This window comes from Lipotes vexillifer, unplaced genomic scaffold (genome assembly GCF_000442215.2).
Source record: "Lipotes vexillifer unplaced genomic scaffold, Lipotes_vexillifer_v1.1 scaffold168, whole genome shotgun sequence".
Taxonomy (NCBI): Eukaryota; Metazoa; Chordata; class Mammalia; order Artiodactyla; family Lipotidae; genus Lipotes; species Lipotes vexillifer.
Window position 1 is genome coordinate 1,708,598 of NW_006773947.1, and position 18,235 is coordinate 1,726,832.

Below are 18,235 nucleotides of genomic sequence, written 5' to 3' on the forward strand. Positions count from 1 at the left end.
TACACGACGGATGCAAGACATGATAATTTTAAGAGAATCTAGTGGTATTAGAGATGCATGTGGTGTCAGCGTCAACAACAAAGTACTGATTGGGGCCCCTAAGAAATGTTAGTTTCTTCAGATTTGCCATCATGTATAACAAAGAGTCTGTATCTGACACCACGGTCAGGCTCTCCAGTTCAGGCCATAACCCAACACGGAATCACCAAAGACTGGCTGCAGGTTTTGGTATTTGGAGGCAGCCACTGGTTGATTGGATGTTGCCTGCCCTTTGAAAGGATATGGAGGAGGGTATTCAGTGGTTTGCACCCTCAGGTTGAAGGAAGGCTGCGAATAGGACCTTGCTTGTAAAGGATGCTGTAAATGGGGTGCTACTGATTGTCTCAGATTTTAGGATGTTGAGTGTGATTTACCTAAGTCAAAAGAGTACCCGGGGCTTCCCTGGTGGCGCAGTGGTTGGGAGTCTGCCTGCCGATGCAGGGGACACGGGTTCGTGCCCCGGTCTGGAAAGATCCCACGTGCCGCGGAGCGGCTGGGCCCGTGAGCCATGGCCACTGAGCCTGCACGTCCGGAGCCTGTGCTCCGCAACGGGAGAGGCCACAGCAGTGAGAGGCCTGCATACCACAAAAAAGAAGAGCACCCAAATTGTGCCCCTGAGTCACTACCCCATCCTGTGATTTCTCTGAGAGGGAAAAAGGTACAGAGGTTGCAGAAAAGCAAACATTGAATATCCTCTTTAGCAATTATTAATATGTTATACGTTATATATGTATTAGATACCATAATACATATACTATATTATGTTATACATTATTTATGATACATATATAAAAGTTATTACATACAACAAAGTAAAACAGTACTTTGACTTGCTGGGGCTTTGGCCCAAACCACAGTGCAAAACTCAAGTGGGCCAGGCTGAGTCCTGTGGAGATACCAAGGTCAAGGCCAGGTTAGCCTGACCGCCTAGACTCCACGCTGGCAGAAGTGACCTGCTTTGATTACGTTCATTTCTGGCCCAGATTTGAGTCTTGGCCCTTCCCCCCAGCTGCTAGCACACATCACGCCAGAATGGGCACCAGCGGAGTGGGAAGGGGCAGGAGGGGCTCAGCGCCTGGCAGCGCATTTGGAGGAGGACAGTTCCTGGGCCGGAGCTGTTGACGGGCCATCTTCACTTTGTGGGCAAAGAAGGCAAATCTGGGAGAGGAGTGACAGGCGGGTTCAGCCGCCCCAAGTAATCAGGGGCAGTGAGCCCTTTGGCCACGTGGAGGAGACAGGGGGAGGGCACCCACAGAACGCCACCCTGGGGCCACGGTCCCATCGGGGCCTTTGAACCTGACAAATCCTGGTATGCACCCCTCCTTCTTGGGGACAGACAGACTTGTGACTTTCTCCTTAGCCCAAATTTTCCCCAAGTTTGGTTCTTGAGATAATTTTATTTCAGTCACCAAATAACATTAAAATACAGATTCAGTTATTAAAATAATTTAAAGTATTTTGATATCCTTGAATATATGGTATAATTATAAAGCTTATAGGGTGACTTGTTCTTATCTGTGGCTCTGAAGCATAACTATTTACCTTTGGTTTCCTTGATGGAGACGATCCCAGGTAAACTGGTGCTCTGAGGCTGATGGTGGAATTTCCGGGCAAACTTCCCTCCCGGGCCCTCAGACCATCCACAACCAAGCGCCCCCTTTCTCCATCTTGCCCAAATGCCACCTTAAGGATAAAGAAAATACGTTAATCGTATTCTTACCTTTGACAACTGGCACTGTAGTTTATTAGTGGTCACAGGAAATTTTTTTTTAAGTTTTTCTGTCCCTTCAAGTAGCTTTGGAAAAATCAGAGTTTTCACCACAGTGTCATCATCATCATCATTTTGTGAGATTATGTCAGATATTAAACAGAGTGAGCTTAAAACATGAACTAAAAAAAGATTCCTCAAAAGTGAACAAAAAAATATATGTGACTGGAAACTTTTACAAAAGATAAATAACTGAAGAACCAAAGGATCCATGCAACAGAGAGGAAGGAAGAGAGTGTGCGGAGCTGAGACGGGAGAAAGTCACATGCTCCTCTGAGCAGGGGTCCTGGAGCAAGGGGCCAATGGCTACTCCTCTCCCAACAAGAGGATCAAGTGTTTTAAACTCTTTGCTAAAAGTCAGGATCCCTGGGCTCTGGTGTGGACTCTGCCACCTCATGGCTACGAGACTATTCACTAATGACTCCCCAGTGTAGATGCCCAGCTGTGACCTCTGGCCTCTACTATCGACTGACACCTGGGCTTGAATGTCTGATAGGCAGCTCAACCGCAGGATGTTGACAACAGAGTTCCCACTCTTGCCTAGCGACACCTACCTCCTGCCCATCTTCTCCCTCTCAGCAAAGGTTCCACTATTGACCCAATCACTGGTCCAAAATCACAGGACTTGATGTTGACTCCTCTCTTTCCATCAGCCAACCCTCTTGGCTCTGCCTTTGGAACACATCCTGGGTGGTCTACTCTCTCCCCCTCTACCTCAGCCTCTTGAACCAAAGGCAATAGCATCCATCTGGTCTACTTACTTCTATTTTTACTCCCTTTTAGACACTTTAGCTAAAGAGGGTTTTGAAAATATCAATCTTTTTGTGTAACGCTTTTTTAGTTTTAGACTCTCTAAAAGCTTCAGAGAGACTCAGAATAAAATCCCAAATCCTCACCTTGGCCTTCAATGCTTAAATGGCCTGGGCCTGCCTTACTCTTTTTTTAAATTAATTTATTTTTGGCTACGTTGGGTCTTCGTTGCTGTGCATGGGCTTTCTCTAGTTGTGGCGAGCGGGGGCTACTCTTCATTGTGGTGCGCTGGCTTCTCATTGCGGTGTCTTCTCTTGTTGCAGAGCACGGGCTCTAGGCGTATGAGCTTCAGTAGCTGTGGCTCGCGGGGTCTAGAGCGCAGGCTCAGTAGTTGTGGCGCATGGGCTTAGTTGCTCCGCGGCATGTGGGATCTTCCTGGACAAGGGCTCGAACCCGTGTCCCCTGCATTGGCAGGTGGATTCTTAACCACTGTGCCAGCAGGGAAGTCCCCCTGTCTCACTCTTGAATCCCACTTCTTATCCTTTCTGTTCTGTTCATTCAGCTAACTCCTAACTTAGGGTCTTTGTACTTGCTGTTCCCTCTGCCTGGAAATCCTTCCTATAACTTTATGTGATTGATTGTCATCTCTTGGAGGAGGCCTTCTTTTACTGCCCTATTTGAAACAGTCTCCCTACTCGGCCACTTCCTTACCTTGCTTTAGTGTTTTCTCAAAGCAGTAGCTGACATTATATTGGGGATTTTTTTGTTTATGTGCTCCAGGATGGCAGCTTATTACATATTTGTTGAATGACTGAGTGAGTGTAACTTGTCAAGTCACTTAAGTTTTCTGAGTTCCAATTCCCTCGTCAGAAAAAAAAAGTACATAGGTCCCTTCTTGCCTTAAACTGTATTTCTTTAACCCTGGGATGCCTTCAGGCAAGAGCTGAGATGCTAGGGATGTGGGTGCTTACACCTGGGCTACAGAGAAGGCATTCCAGACTCACAGGGGGCCTGGAGACTGGAAACTGTCCTGAAGGAGAGAAATGGTCCAGGGAGCAAGGGGTGGGAATAGGCAAGGGGAGTGGTGCAGCCCAGGGAGGTGCATGGGGGGTTGGGGGTGGCGGGTAAAGAAGCAGGGAGGAAAGCCCGTCTCGGCATGTAGGATGACATCCACACATGGCGTGTGCAGGAGTCTCTGGGGCTGAGGCGCTGGGACGATCAGTGCCTCTGACCACATGAGCTCTCCCAGTGCTTGTGCCCTCTTGCCGGGAAGAACGCTGAGACTCCCGTCTTCAGCTATTCAGCAGTGAACTTGGCCCCAGCGGAGGCTCTAGGGCAGCCCCAGCTCTCACCGTGTGCCACTTCCCGTCACTGCACTTCTCTTTGCTTTTGAGTTTCAGTTGTTTCCCTCCTGCCCCCAATGCAAAGACCAGACGTCCTTTCGAAAGATAAAGAGCCATAAAGGAGTTCTTAGTGCCTGTGTAAAACACGAGCCCTCTGGACGCCGTTGTCTGCAAGTCCACGGCAAACTGTGACCTGTGGGGAAAAGAAAGCAAGAGGCGAGAAGGAAAATAAGAGGTTTTTAGTGTTTCTTCAAATCTCCACTGGGAGAGGCAGTGAGGAGCAAAACCCTACAACCTCGTTATTTAAATGAATAAACTAAGGCACTTCTTGATTCAACGACCCGTCTCTTTGGGAAGTTTTAAAAGCCATTGTATTTCAGCTGCTAAAAGTTTTGTTGTATACTTTCCTCACCATATTGGGAAATAAGAGGAAGTTTTATGACAAACTCAGCTAGTGGCGTTAAGTCCCAGCACATGGCAAGAAGGAAGATGCCTTACTTTAAAAAAAAAAAAAAAAATCTACATTTTAGAAAAGTATGGTAAAATATACCAAACATAAAGTTTACCATCTTAACCATTTTTAAGAGTACAGTTCAGTAGTGTTAAGTACCTTCACACTGTTGTGCAGCCAATCTCCGAAACCTTTTTCATCTTGCAAAACTGAAACTCTCCACAAGTTAACAACTCTGCATTCTCCCCTCGCCCCCAGTGCCTGGTAACCACCATTCTGCTTTCTGCCTCTATCAATTTGAATATTCTAGGTGCTTCATAGAAGTGGAATCCCATAGTATTTGTCTTTTTTTTGCAACTGGCTTATTTCACCGAGCAGCCTCGGTTGTTAAACGCAGTGAATATGCTTTTCTACTTTGTATACATGCAGGGAGAGGACAGTTGTGAGGAAAAGTACGGGGACAACTTGAATAACAAGGATTTGATTTAAGCATCAGGTAAGCCTTTTCTTCCTGTGAGACATATTTAACAAAGTGGCACAGAAGTCCAGATCCACCTTCTCCCACTACCCTTAACGTTTCTCGGACCTTAATACCTCATCTGTGGTGGAACAGGAATTAAGCAAGCATCATGCAGTAAAAGCAGAGAGTGAAAGTTAATATTCCTTTGCACGATGGTTACATATCATAGGTATGTGTGGCTAAGCAAGCTTTACTTTCTATGCAAACTCACATCCATCCATCCACCCATCCATTTATTCGTTCATTCAACAAATATGTAATGAGTGGGTCGTATGTACAAGGCACCATGGTGGGCACTGGGAACGCAGCGATGGACGGTTCATTCTTTGAGTGGTTTGTGGTGTGTAGGTGCCCTGAGGGGGTGCCTAAAAGTGTACTGGGAAAAGGTAATGGGAGATATGGGTGTCAATAGGCTATCATCAGGGACTTCCCTGGTGGTCCAGTGGTTAAGACTCTGCGCTACCACTGCAGGGGGCATGGGTTCCATCCCTGGTTGGGGAACTGAGTTTCCACATGCCATGTGGCGCAGCCAAAAAAGGGAAAAAAAAAAGGCTGTCGTCACCCATTCCTTGTGGTCTGTGTCCAAGTGCACACCAGACAGAGGGCAGGAACAGGGTCTATCCTGCTTTAAAGCTGTATCTCCAGTGCATGATACACAGGAGGCCCTCAAGAAAGAGTTATTGAATTGAATTAAATGGCAAATGGAAAATGTGGAGGCAGAATCAGGAAGTGGAAGAAATAATTACACTGTTACATCTCTTTGCTTTTTAATACTGTGAGGCTGAGCAAACAAGGACATGCACTTTCATTCTTCAGATCTGCAAGCTTCCTTGAGGGTATAGTTCTTCAAAGTGCAAAAGAAATCTATATTTGTGAAATTAAACCAACCCGATGGTGACATGGCTCAGTATTTCTCTTGGTGTAGCTGTGTATTAGTGCGGAGGTTTGGAGAACGAGGGTTAGCCAATTTAAGGAGGATAGTAGAACTTACTACAGAATGAAATGGGGCTTGGTTATTAGACTTGACATTTGCTTTCCAGAATTATTTCTTAAAGCCATTTTCTTTCAGAAAAGACTAACACCCAAAAATGACATCAGTACCTTCAAATCCTGGCATATGACACTGTAGCTATGAGTCTTTATTGCTGGAGGATAGGAGGGAAAGGCAGAGAGCAAAGTAGCATTTTTATACATTCACCAAGAGGTTAAAATAGTGGTACAGAGTTTTACAGGAGAGGCCAAAAGTTTCTAGAATAGAAACTAGGATGAGAATAATAGAATAGTCCAAATCTTGCAACATCCTGAAAATATACTCTGATTGCTACAATGCTGGGGACTAAAATAATTTTTAAATTATATTTACTAAGGATTATTTTTTTCCTGCTTTCCTTTAAGGATGTTACTTTTTCCATTTATTATATATAATTCAGTGTTGGACAGGAAGATGCTGGGGTCGAATCATCAGAAGAAGCCGGATAACTCACCACAGTGAATATGTGCTGAGAGAGAAGTTGTAAGAAAGGGGCCACAGAGGGAGGGGGAGGGCAGAGGCAGCGGGGCCGGAGGGTGGGGAGGCCGGGAAGAGGACAGCGTGGGCAGCATCTGCAGAGAGACTGTTGTCATTAGGGTCAGCCTGACCAACAGAGCAGAGATGCGGAGTGGAACAGCCCCGGGAGGGGCTGAGAGGGTCACCGCTTCTGCCATCTGTCTGTCTCCGACTAGCACAGTTTTGGCAAATCAGGGATCCCCAGAATTTCCATGGGTCTACTGGAGATGCCAGCAGCTGGCCGAGGGTCTCCTTTAAAACTCGGCCCCTCCCCTTTCCGGCCTTCACACCTGCCTGTGAATCATGCACTTGCTTACTGAGTGCACCTCCAAGGGCCAGCTCATTACAAGCAATGACCTCTCCTCTCTGCAAGGGAAACATTATCAACCCCACCTAACTGATGAGAAAACTGAGGTTCGAAGAGGTGTGGCAATTTGCAAAAACATGTGAGACAGGCATAATTATGCCAAGTTTATGGAGAGGAAGCTGAGGCTTAGAAAAGTTGAACAGCAGCCTGCGGCGGCCGTGGAACTGCCACTCAGAGTTCCCTTCAGGAGACCCTGCTGCGGGGGCATGGCGGCCTGGCAGCCCGCAGCTGCCACGCTCTCAGAACCGCAGTGGCACACAGGTGACCCCCTGCCAAGCACCGAGCTCAGCGGCAGAACTAGAGCCGGGCCATCATGCCCAACACTGGACTCCTTTACTGGGTGATCTTTGCTTGTGATGCCCACCGGGCTGCCTGACTCCCTTGGAGCTTCCCTGCTGTCTGAGGCTCGTCCCACCCACGCCTGCCTTTCCCTCTCCTTTCACAGGCCTCAGGCCTGTGTCTCAGCTGAAGGCTCTCCTTGCCAGCTCCTGCTCTCCCCCTTTTATTCTGCACAGGAATAATAACTCCCTTGTACATCTCATCGCATCTTGACCTCTGCATCCCCAGGACGTGAACTGGCCTGTGGCCTGAGGTCACGCAGCCAGCAAGTGGCTGAGTGGGTGGATTGAAAGCCAAGGTCTTAAAGCCAGGTCTTTTGGACCCCTGGGCCATTCTGCCTCTGTAGAGAAGTCGTAAAGGAATTTTGGGCACCTTTTCATTTATGTCTCCTTCGAATCACATGAAAATGACAAGCCTTGTTTTCCTACTTTTTTTTTTTCTGGCAGAATTAGTATCTCTGCTCATTCCCTCCTCCCCAAAAGAGATGCAACTTGTTAGCACAAAAAATATAAAAGTGATGGATCTGGCACCGAGTCTTCCTAAAAGAATGATTTTCCTCTAACTGTAGAATGCAGGAGAAGAAAGGTGATTTATCATAGAAATAAATAGCACCTCTGGAAAGAAATATCAGCCTTATTTTTAGAACACTGTCAATTCTAAACCAGAGCCGAGCTGATTGTTTCAGCCTCTGAGCAGCACGTGTCACGTGTGCCTCCCAGTTGCGGGGAGGGAGCAGGCTCGGGCCCCCAGGCTGTGCGTCTCAGGTAGGCCAGCACCTCTTTTCGCAAACGTGGTAGTGCCCCCTTCATTGGTGACAGGTCCCTGCTGTCGTGCCAGCTAGCCTGCCCTAGGGTAGAATCAGATTCTGAGTTGGCTTGGGGCAGGAAAATGAAATGATACCTGGGTTTCAGCAACTCCTGGGGAAGCATGAAGAGCAAGTGGCTGGTGGGACTGTCCCCAAACCTGAGGGCTCTGTGGCTGGCCTGGGCCTCTGGAAGTGGTGGGCAAGACTGGGCATCTCCCCTCACCTTCAAGCTCCTTGGGGAGGCGGCTGGCGTGTCACACAATGGCTGTGTGGGAGAGAAACAAAAAAAAATCCAGACAGCTGATTATCAGGGGCAGGAGTTGGAAAATGCCTACCTTGCTAAGTGCCTTGCTCAGCTTTGACTTTTGATCCTAAGAGCTGAATTCAATAGAGATGAATTCGTCCTTGGGGAGGAGGCATGTTATTCCCGTCCTACACAGGCCTGCTATACGTGGGAACAGTGGATACCCAGAGCACCTCTCCTCCATGGAGCTTCAGAAGAACCACGGTGGCCCTCAGGAGGGCCAGCAGGTGGCCAGCAGCACTGAGGCCCACACAGACAGCCAGTGGACCTGGAGCCGCCAATCTGCCATCTCCCCTCCAGGCCATTCACTTGGGCTTTAGCAGCAGGGCCGTGAAAGAACCCAGAGAACAGGAGGGGACCACAGCCTGTCCCCACTTTCCTCAGAGTTGACCCACACACAGAAGTCTCTCCTGACCTGGACGGTACTTGGAACTTTTGAACAGGAATGAGTTTTAATACAGAAAAACAAGCATAATAAACATCACATGAGACTAGAAAAGTTGTTGGAAGGAACTGAGACTCTCCAGCCCTTCCCCCTCTTTTCTCTGCTGCAAAGCCCAGATTTTTTTTTAAATTAATTAATTAATTTTTTTAACATCTTTATTGGGGTATAATTGCTTTACAATGGTGTGTTAGTTTCTGCTTTATAACAGAGTGAAAAAGCCCAGATTTTGATGAGGGGGTCCACAGTCCCTCCCATGGGGCTCAGGGCTCAGTGGGGCTCTCCATTCCTGGAAGCCAGTGATGGGAATTCTCCCTGCTGGGGATTGGTTCAGTAACGAGCATGCAACACCCTCCTGGCCAATGAGCCTTAAGAGGTGGTCAGGGGGCGGGGCCTCTGAGAAATGTTTCCTTCCAGAGGAGAGAGAAAGCCACAGATCTGTGCTTCTGGTGAGGTAACGCCCTGTCCGTAGCCCCGAACTGTGCGAGATGGAGCCACCATGGCTGTGGGGAAGCAGAGCCCAGTCCCGCGGGCCAGGCCTGCAGCACACTCATCCTCAAGCTGTCCCTTAATGTGACACTATAGATCCCCACAGAGGGTTAAGCCCTAGCAGCTGAAGTCTTCCTAACAGATTCAGATTCATTGAGGATCAGGTTTTCCAACCTGACCAGATTCCTGGATAGGGTGCTTGGGATGCAGACTTAATACCAGTTATCTGCTGAGTGGAGATGTTCCATCACCAGAAAGTTAAGTGAGTTGTTTAAAATCACAGCCAGACCTGGATCCTCCAGGAGCTTCCTGCCGGGGGCTCACACCAGTGGGGCCCACTCCCTCCCTGAAAGATTCTTGTGTGTCAGCAGCAGTAACATCAAGATGAACAGTCTTCATAGACACTCTTGGTACCAACTTTTCCTTAATTCTCTTAATGGCAGCATCATCCTCCAAGGCACCCAGGCCTCACACCTTGGTCATCATGGACACCCTCCTACCTGGCCTCTTGCACGTGCTCTGTTTCCATGTCCTATTGTTCATCTCCGGGACATATTTTGTTTCCACTCCTTCCCTTTCACTCCCAGTCCCTCTACCTGAAAGTCAGGCCGCTGACTGTCTTGCCTGGACCATTCTGGTACTTTGCCAGTTTGATGCCACGTCCGTAGAACTTTCCTAGGCCAAACCATTCCATAGGCTGCTGCCAGTTTATTCGTCTTTAAACATGGCTTAAAGCACTCCTTTCAATGGCTTCACACTGACTACAGAAAAAATGTCCAAATTACATCAGGCCATCTGAGGCTTGTCTGATCCGGCTGCAGCATGTGACTCTGAGCTTACCTCCCCCTGAGCAGGTGACTATGAAGAGCGCATTCTTGGGATTCTGTATAGCCCTGAGTTTCAATTCTGACTCTACAGTTTACTTACTGTAAAATTTTCTTTTAACCTCTCTGAGACTCAATTTCCTGACGTGTAAAGTTGGCATTCTATTCTGCTCTCATAGGGGTGTGGTGGGAACTGAAAGAGAGAGAGTGAAGCCTTGTGAAGGTCACAGAGAATGCATGCAAAGCATCTATACCTGCGAGTTCCACCACACCCTGCCTCCCAGCTTTGGGCTTCTGCTCATGTAGCAATAACATTCACTCATCTAAACTCAACCCATGCTCCAGACCCAGTCTATGTATCACCTCCTCCAGAGGAACGCCCCTGATCTCTGTAGCAGGAAAATACCTGGCGTACCACTCCTGTAGCACATTTTGTCCCTGTCACTTAGGTTATTAGTGTGTATAATAATGATAACAGCTAATAGTTATGGCACGCCTACCATGTGCCACGTATTTTATATTTATTACCTCATTGAACCCTCACAACACCATGAGATACTACTGTTCTATATCCTCATTTACGCTGCAGGAAATAGACCCACAGGGAGGTTAGATAATCATTCAAGATCATACATGTAGTAAGTGATAAAGCCAGGAAGTCTGACAGCAAAATCCAGTACTTAACCACAAAGCTTGGTTGCCTTGTCTCTGTTATTGGGCTTTTGGAGGCAGAATTAATGTCTTATTCCACCTAATCTGGGGGCTTGCACGGAACAGGAGCAACATTAAATACAGTGTATTCACTGGGGTTCCCACATCAATAGCCCCAGTCCCACTCTCTCTGCTGAGGCCCCCAGAGACACCTGACAGTCTCCTACCAGCTTTCCATTTGGTTGAGGCACCTGTCACTCAATATGCCACAAACTCCACTCATTCTCGTTCCCTCCAAAGGCTTGTCCTTTTCATCTCTTCATAACTGGTTTCTCCATCCATCCAGATGCCTCAGAATTATATTAACTCCCACCTTCAATTATTATATGAGTCTGGTACATTCCATCTTCTACATAGCTTTGAATCCATTCCTTCGCTCCATCTCCACTATCACTGTGCTAATTTAATCTCTCAGTAACTCTCAGCATTACAGGGAAATAAATGAATCTATGACTTCATTCCTGAGGGGGCAGGTCTAATGGTGTTCTTTTCCTGAGAGTAAAATGACAACCCTTTGGGATTTATGAAATATATTTCTTCTTAAAGCATAAAACATTTCTTTTTATGTACTATCTCTTCATCTCCCCAAATCATTGTGCAGCAGGAGAAACATTGGCAGACAAGCAGCATGTGATTGATGTTAAGTGAAAAGTGGGTTGAATGGAAGTGCATTGCTCTCGAGAGAGCCTGGGCTTTGGGGTCAGGCTGCCTGGGTTTGAATTCCAACTCTGTCTTCCATCTGTGGGAGCCTGGGCAAACTGCTCACCTTTCTAAGCCACAGCATCCTTTTCTGTGCGATGTGGCGGGTAATGGAACTCCTCCTATACGGTTACGTGCGGATTTAGTAAGAAAATCCACTTAAAGAGCTCAGCGTAGCACCTGGCACATTGGAGGTGTTCAGTGTTATCCATTAATCATATTAATTGTAACCTCAGATACGGGGAGGTCACACTGTAGACCTCAGGCAAGCAAGGAATTTTTTTTAAGTTCTAACCTTGTTCAATGTATGACAAAGCTTCCACTCCTCCAAACAAGGAATTTCATTTCCTTTCGGCCTCTGTTAGTTCTACACACTAGAATCACCCGGGAGCTTTACAAACTCCTGCCGCTTGGACCTATCCCAAGAGCATCTGACTTAATTGAGTGCAATGCAACCCAAGCATTGGGATCTTAGAAGCTCCCCAGGTGTCTCTAATGTGCAGTCAATGTCAAGCCACACTGGTCTTGGCAAGGCCTGGGGGCATGTGTATATCTTGTCATAGGAGGCAGAGGAGTGTCTGTGGGCAGAAGGGTCATGAGCCCTGTATCCTAGAGACAATCATTGTACTTGCTGGAGACACAGCAGAAGTGTCAAAAGAGCAAGACATCAGCTGCAGACAATGAGAAACCGCAGTCAAGGTTCTATTTGTTCTATGACTGCAAAAATTGTCAAACGTTCAAGATACAAAATAAAAGCTAAAACAAAAACCACTTTGACCTTTTGGTGTAATCCAACTGTTGATGACCCATTATTCCTGGAGGCACTGGCCGCCACCGGATCAGGTGACCTACATCCCTCCCTCCCCAACATCTCCGGTGAGGCAGGACTCTCTTATGAGAATCATCTGGAAAGAAGCAAAACCCAGGGTAAGGTTTTTTTGATACTCACCTGGTGGATATTGAAAGTCTTGGCTTTGTTAAACCTTGTAGACCCGTTAAGCAACATTAGAAAAGGTGATTCGTTTAAACTGCAGCCTCCCAGGGACACATCTCTCTTGGTAGATTTACTGGCCAAATCTAGGACTTCGGGACTCTCTGATAATCTGGAATGAGGGCAGAAATGAACGCTGACATATCAAGGAAGACGCACTAGCGGGGAGGATTTGTTTAAAAACTACACATTCTTACTGTCCTGATTTCTGGGTAAACTTTCATCTCCCCGCCGTACAGGATATCTAGAGGAAACACTAGGCTCATAGCGGAAGAGAATGTGCTGTACCCACCTCTGCCTTCCCTTAAATATCCAGCACCATGCCTCGCCAGCAGAAGGCCTTGGGAAACTTTTATTGCCTTGAACAGCCAAGTGTTGCAGCAAAGCCAGAGTATTATAGTTCTTTGGAGTGGGAGCCACACAGAAATATGAAAATGAAATATGCAGAGAGGACAAACACAGACACTGGATGAACTAGAATGACGGTGAACAAGAGGAAACCTCAGAAGTGAGTTTGTGGAAGGATTTATCTCACTGCATTTCAGTAGGAAAATCTCACGGGTAAATCTGCTTTATCTGATGATTATCGCTGAGCCCTGATGGCAGCTCACAAGCTCCTAACAGGCTGCCTAAGGTTCATTACCAGTCCTGGGCTCTCCCTCTGCCCAGGGGAGAGTTTTGCTCTTATCTAAAAAGGCCATAATCTGAAAGTAAATTTTAATTAAACCTTTTCCAAGGTTGTGTTCCAAGGCTGTTCCTACGAAGGTAGGATGAGCCCAGAAGCTTTCAGTTAGTTTGCTTCTAATGTGTGTAATCGTGCCAAAGAGGTCATCTTGAAAGTCAGCGGGCTGAGAGCGGCGTGCAGCCCGCCATGACAAGTCTCCTGGGTCACAGGCCATTCTCATCAGCTGTACACACACACAAAACGGCACCCACCTCTGGATGAAAACGTTGCTGATGCAGCCCTCAAAATAACTCCCGCCCAGACGCAGGGATTGCTGGGAATTTGAAAAGCCTAGCAGCCTTTGGTTATTTTTCAGAGGCTGGTCATCAATGAGGAGCCGGAGCCTAAATAAAAAGGAGGTAAACAAAACAGGAGTGAGAAGAGCTGGGGAAAACGATTCCCGCCAGGTGGCCAACTGAGTGTCTTTGATTCAGACGCAAAATCTCCTGCCTGAAATAACTCACTAAACTATTTATATTTATTTTTATTTTTTTTGCGGTACTTGGGCCTCTCACTGTTGTGGCCTCTCCCGTTGCGGAGCACAGGCTCCGGACGCGCAGGCTCAGCGGCCACGGCTCACGGGCCCAGCCGCTCCGCGGCACGTGGGATCTTCCCGGCCCGGGGCACGAACCCGGGTCCCCTGCATCGGCAGGCGGACTCTCAACCTCTGCGCCACCAGGGAAGCCCCTAAACTATTTTTAAAGAGCGTTTAAAAATTTTTCACGTGTTTCTTTTTGCACATAACATTTTTATTAAAGTACTCTACAGGCGTACCTTGTTTTATTGCACTTCATTTTAAAAGTATGCTTCGCAGATATTGCGGTTTCTTACAAACTGAACGTCTGTGGCAACCCTGCCTCAAGCAAGTCTATGGACACCATTTTTCCAATAGCATTTGCTCACTCCGTGTCTTGGTGTCACATTTTGGTAATTTTCACAATATTTCAAACCCTTCACCAGCAAAAAGATCACAACTCCCTGAAGGCTCAAATGATGGTTAGCATTTTTTAGCAACAAAGTATTTTTTAAGTAAGGTATGTACGTCGGGGATTTTTTAAGACATGATGCTACTGCACACTTAATAGACTATAGTACAGTGTAAATATAACTTTCATATGCACTGCAAAACCAAAAATTTTGTGTGGCTTGCTTTATTGTGACATTTGCTTTATTGTGCGGCTCTGGAACCAAACCTGCAGATATCTCCGAGGTGTGCCTGTATACGTACAGAAAGCAGAAGTCTTAAGTGCACAGCTCAATGAATCTTTGAAATGTGAAAGCACCAACATCGCCAGAAGCAGAACCAGCCAGCACCCCAGGCACCCCGCCTGGGCTCCCTTTCATCTCTAGACTTCCTCCCCCTCCAAGAGTAACCACTATTCTGAATTCTGATAGATTGATTTTGCTTGCTTCTGAATTTTGTATAAATGAAATCATGGGAGACAAACTCTTTCACGTGTGACCTGTTTCGCTCAGCCTTTAGTGCAAGGTTCATCTGTGTCGTCGGGCACAATTGTAGATCTTTCATTCTCATTCTCCCATTTTGAATGTACCTCAATTTACTTATCCATCCAACTGCTGATTTTTTAAATGAGAAAATTGATATAAAACCAGGAAGAAGGCCAAGATTTACTAGTAAAATAGTGTCAATGCTAAGGCCAAATATTTCTCAGAAAAGATACTAGAAGATTCCATTAAACGAAGTAAAGTAAAATTCTTAGCGCTCTGGCAGAAGAGCCATTCCACTCACCCAGAGTTGTCGCTTATTATGGACACGTAATGCAGTAAACCATCCATGTACGTCTGTGGAGATGTGAAAATTGGGCTGCTGCTGTCCCTGGGGCTCAGTTCAATGTGGCCATCTTCCAGGGTGACCTGTAGGCTGCTTGCCTGAAATCATCACAGAACGTACTCATCAGTGCAATCCATCTGCATTTAATGATTATGAATGTATTAATACTGAATATATGATCAAAACTAGGTACACAGGATGTTTTGACCCCAATGTTTTGACTTTGCTCTTTTGATCTAAAGATTATTTTTGAATATTTGGACTCCACGTTTATGAATATAAAAATCTTAAGCAAATTATTCCAACACTGATGAATCTGTCAAAAGCATTTTATGGACCTACATTCATAAACCACCTTAATTTCTCCATCAAATTTTTTTAATAAATTGATCCAGGCATTCCTTTTTTAAAATTTTATATGTTTAATTGATTGACTGATTGACTGGCTGTGTTGGGTCTTAGTTGCGGCACGCGGGCTCTTTGTTGCAGCACGTGAGCTTCTCTCTAGTTGTGGCTTGTGGGTTTTTCTCTCTCTAGTTGTGACACACAGCCTCCAGGGCACGTGGGCTCTGTAGTTGTGGTGCGTGAGCTCAGTAGCTGTGGCGTGGCGGGCTTAGTTGCTCCATGGCACGTGGGATCTTAGATCCCTGATCAGGGATTGAACCCATCCCCTGCAATGGAAGGCAGATTCTTTACCACTGGACCACCAGGGAAGTCCCTTAATTTCTCCATCAATTATACAAAACAGTTAAAATATTTCTAAAATTTCCTATTTTCACTATCATTTTGCTGAAGTTATTTTCGTCAGCATCGATGTTCTTCTGAATACATTTTTACAACAAAGACTTGATTCATCAATTTATTTTCATAGATGATTACAACGATAGCTTCTCTTCAGTCATGAATTTTTTACTTTCGGATCCTAATTTCTAGGAGGTTCAATTTTCCAAGGTCAAACTCTGAAGATCCAAATTTTGGCAAGATGATTTGATTCTTTCTGTCAATTCTTAATTTTTAAAAATGTGTGTAGTTTTAGCAGTTGTCATTTTAATTTTGTTAATTTTTTTTCCTACCAGGTATGATTTTTGCAGTTTTCAACCAGATGTGATTTGTCAGTGAGCTTTTAGCCTAAAACAATTTTTATAGTGTGTGGTTGTAGCCATTGTCAATTTCGCTTTATGTTGATTTTTTTTTCAATTGTCAATATTCATTATAAACTGGATAAAAGAAGGCTAATTGAAATGTATTCCTTAGCTAATCCATTAAGAAGTTGAGGGCAGTGTTCCTAGGATATTTGAAGGGTTCCTGCATTGTCCAGGAGTGATCTCATCTTTTGCTAAGCCCATTCTTCCCCCTGTTTTGGACCATTTTGTATATTGGGTACTAAGTGTCCCCACTCTTGGGAGAGGAAATAAGGAGTGTGTGTCAAAAGAGCTGGGTCAAAACATCCTGCTCTGATGGAAAAGCCACTCTCACAATCTAAATGTTGGCATGTGCTTTTTCAGGGGTATTTTTTTTTTTTAACATCTTTATTGGAGTATAATTGCTTTACAATGGTGTGTTAGTTTCTGCTTGATAACAAAGTGAATCAGTTATCCATATACATATGTCCCCATATCTCTTCCCTCTTGCGTCTCCCTCCCTCCCACCCTCCCTATCCCACCCCTCTAGGTGGTCACAAAGCACCGAGCTGATCTCCCTGTGCTATGCGGCTGCTTCCCACTAGCTAGCTATTTTACGTTTGGTAGTGTGTATATGGCCAGGCAACTCTCTCGCTTTGTCACAGCTTCCCCTTCCCCCTCCCCATATCCTCAAGTCCACTCTCTAGTAGGTCTGTGTCTTTATTCCTGTCTTACCCCTAGGTTCTTCATGACATTTTTTCCCCTTAAATTCCATATATATGTGTTAGCATACGGTATTTGTTTTGTTTTTAAAAAAAGATCTCGAACTGCTGATGAACAAGGATAGCAAGAGAGGAGAAGCGTTCTACTACGACATAACCACAGAGGCAGCTACGTCCCTCCTTTCAACATATACTAGTTGTCCGTTGTGCTGGCAAAATCCTGAAGAAACAAATCCAAGAAGAACAGTGTCCTACTTCTACTTCTATTTTAAAATCCCACTCGTTCCACCAGGCGATTTCTGAGTATTAACTGACTTTTACGCCTACCTGACCACACCGGCTAAATCCTCTTAAGTTATAGAATCTCTGTGGCTTGCTGTACAGGAACAAAGAGCAAAGGACCTTACTCTCTCCCATTCTCCGATGTAAATATTGTCCAACTAGCTGCTGCTGCTAAAAAAGGAGTCTGAAGAGCTACCTTTTGTGGAATAACAAAGGAATAATGGGGGTACATTCTGATTTTTTTCTTAGATCTAAAAATTAAAGCTACATTATTACTTATAACAGTTCTAATTCACCTTCACTCACAAAATATACCTAAAAGAATGACAGTGAGTTCATGACTACACACAAATTCAATTCTGTGAACTATAATGTATTTTCTAAGCCTGATTTCTTTCAGGACCTACCCCAGGATGGGCGACAGCTTCCATGTTTGAAATCCACATAGCATTTACTGTGTGAGGATAGATAAAATGCCTAACAAATTTACCTTCAAAACCCCCCTGTTGTTTTTGACATCAAACCTTGAGTCAGATTTAAATCTTGTTCAGTATTCATACAATATTTCATACCCCTGTCTGATGATTTAATAAGATGCCGCTGGGTTGAAAGGTCTGAAACCCAAAGGAGGCCTGGAAGTGGCTGGGCAATGGGAAGTCCAAATTGGTGAAGCTCAACTGTCCTCCCCTGGAGAATGAGGCAGATCGCACGAGCTGAAACGAAAACACGGAATAAACTGCCAGCACCGTAATCATGTCATGGCTGAAATACAGTATCTTAACCTACGTCACCTCACTTGAACCAATCCACGTGATCCATGGGAAGAAACAGTTTGCTTGTCTGCATGATAATTTACCGATCATCTGTACGTTTTTGTGCGTACGGCTGGTATTCCTACTTTCCTCCAAATTTAATATGCGAGCCTGAAGAGGTTTTGCAAGTACGTGGGGAGTGTAATAAATGAACCAGTTCACAGTAGCACTGTGCGCTACCAGAAAACATCAAAAATTGGTGTGTTGGGCTTCCCTGGTGGCGCAGTGGTTGACAGTCCGCCTGCCGATGCAGGGGACACGGGTTCGTGCCCCAGTCCGGTAAGATCCCACATGCCGCGGAGCGGCTGGGCCCGTGAGCCGTGGCCGCTGAGCCTGCGCGTCCGGAGCCTGCGCTCCGCAACGGGAGAGGCCACAGCAGTGAGAGGCCCGCGTA

The 18,235-nt window shown here is 45.9% G+C and overlaps 1 protein-coding gene across 1 annotated transcript in view; it reads right to left on the reverse strand.

Moving 5' to 3' along the window:
- The window catches only part of LAMA3 (laminin subunit alpha 3), a 246,918-nt gene that overhangs the window by 5,855 nt on the left and 222,828 nt on the right, over positions 1-18,235 (reverse strand). Inside the window, exons 64-70 of the mRNA XM_007448619.1 lie at positions 17,602-17,742; positions 14,863-15,002; positions 13,325-13,456; positions 12,347-12,500; positions 8,024-8,193; positions 3,910-4,093; positions 1,582-1,722 (exon numbers count right to left, since the gene is read on the reverse strand). Of these exons, the coding sequence (XP_007448681.1) occupies positions 1,582-1,722; positions 3,910-4,093; positions 8,024-8,193; positions 12,347-12,500; positions 13,325-13,456; positions 14,863-15,002; positions 17,602-17,742 (1,062 nt within the window). The remainder of the gene's footprint in view (positions 1-1,581; positions 1,723-3,909; positions 4,094-8,023; positions 8,194-12,346; positions 12,501-13,324; positions 13,457-14,862; positions 15,003-17,601; positions 17,743-18,235) is intronic.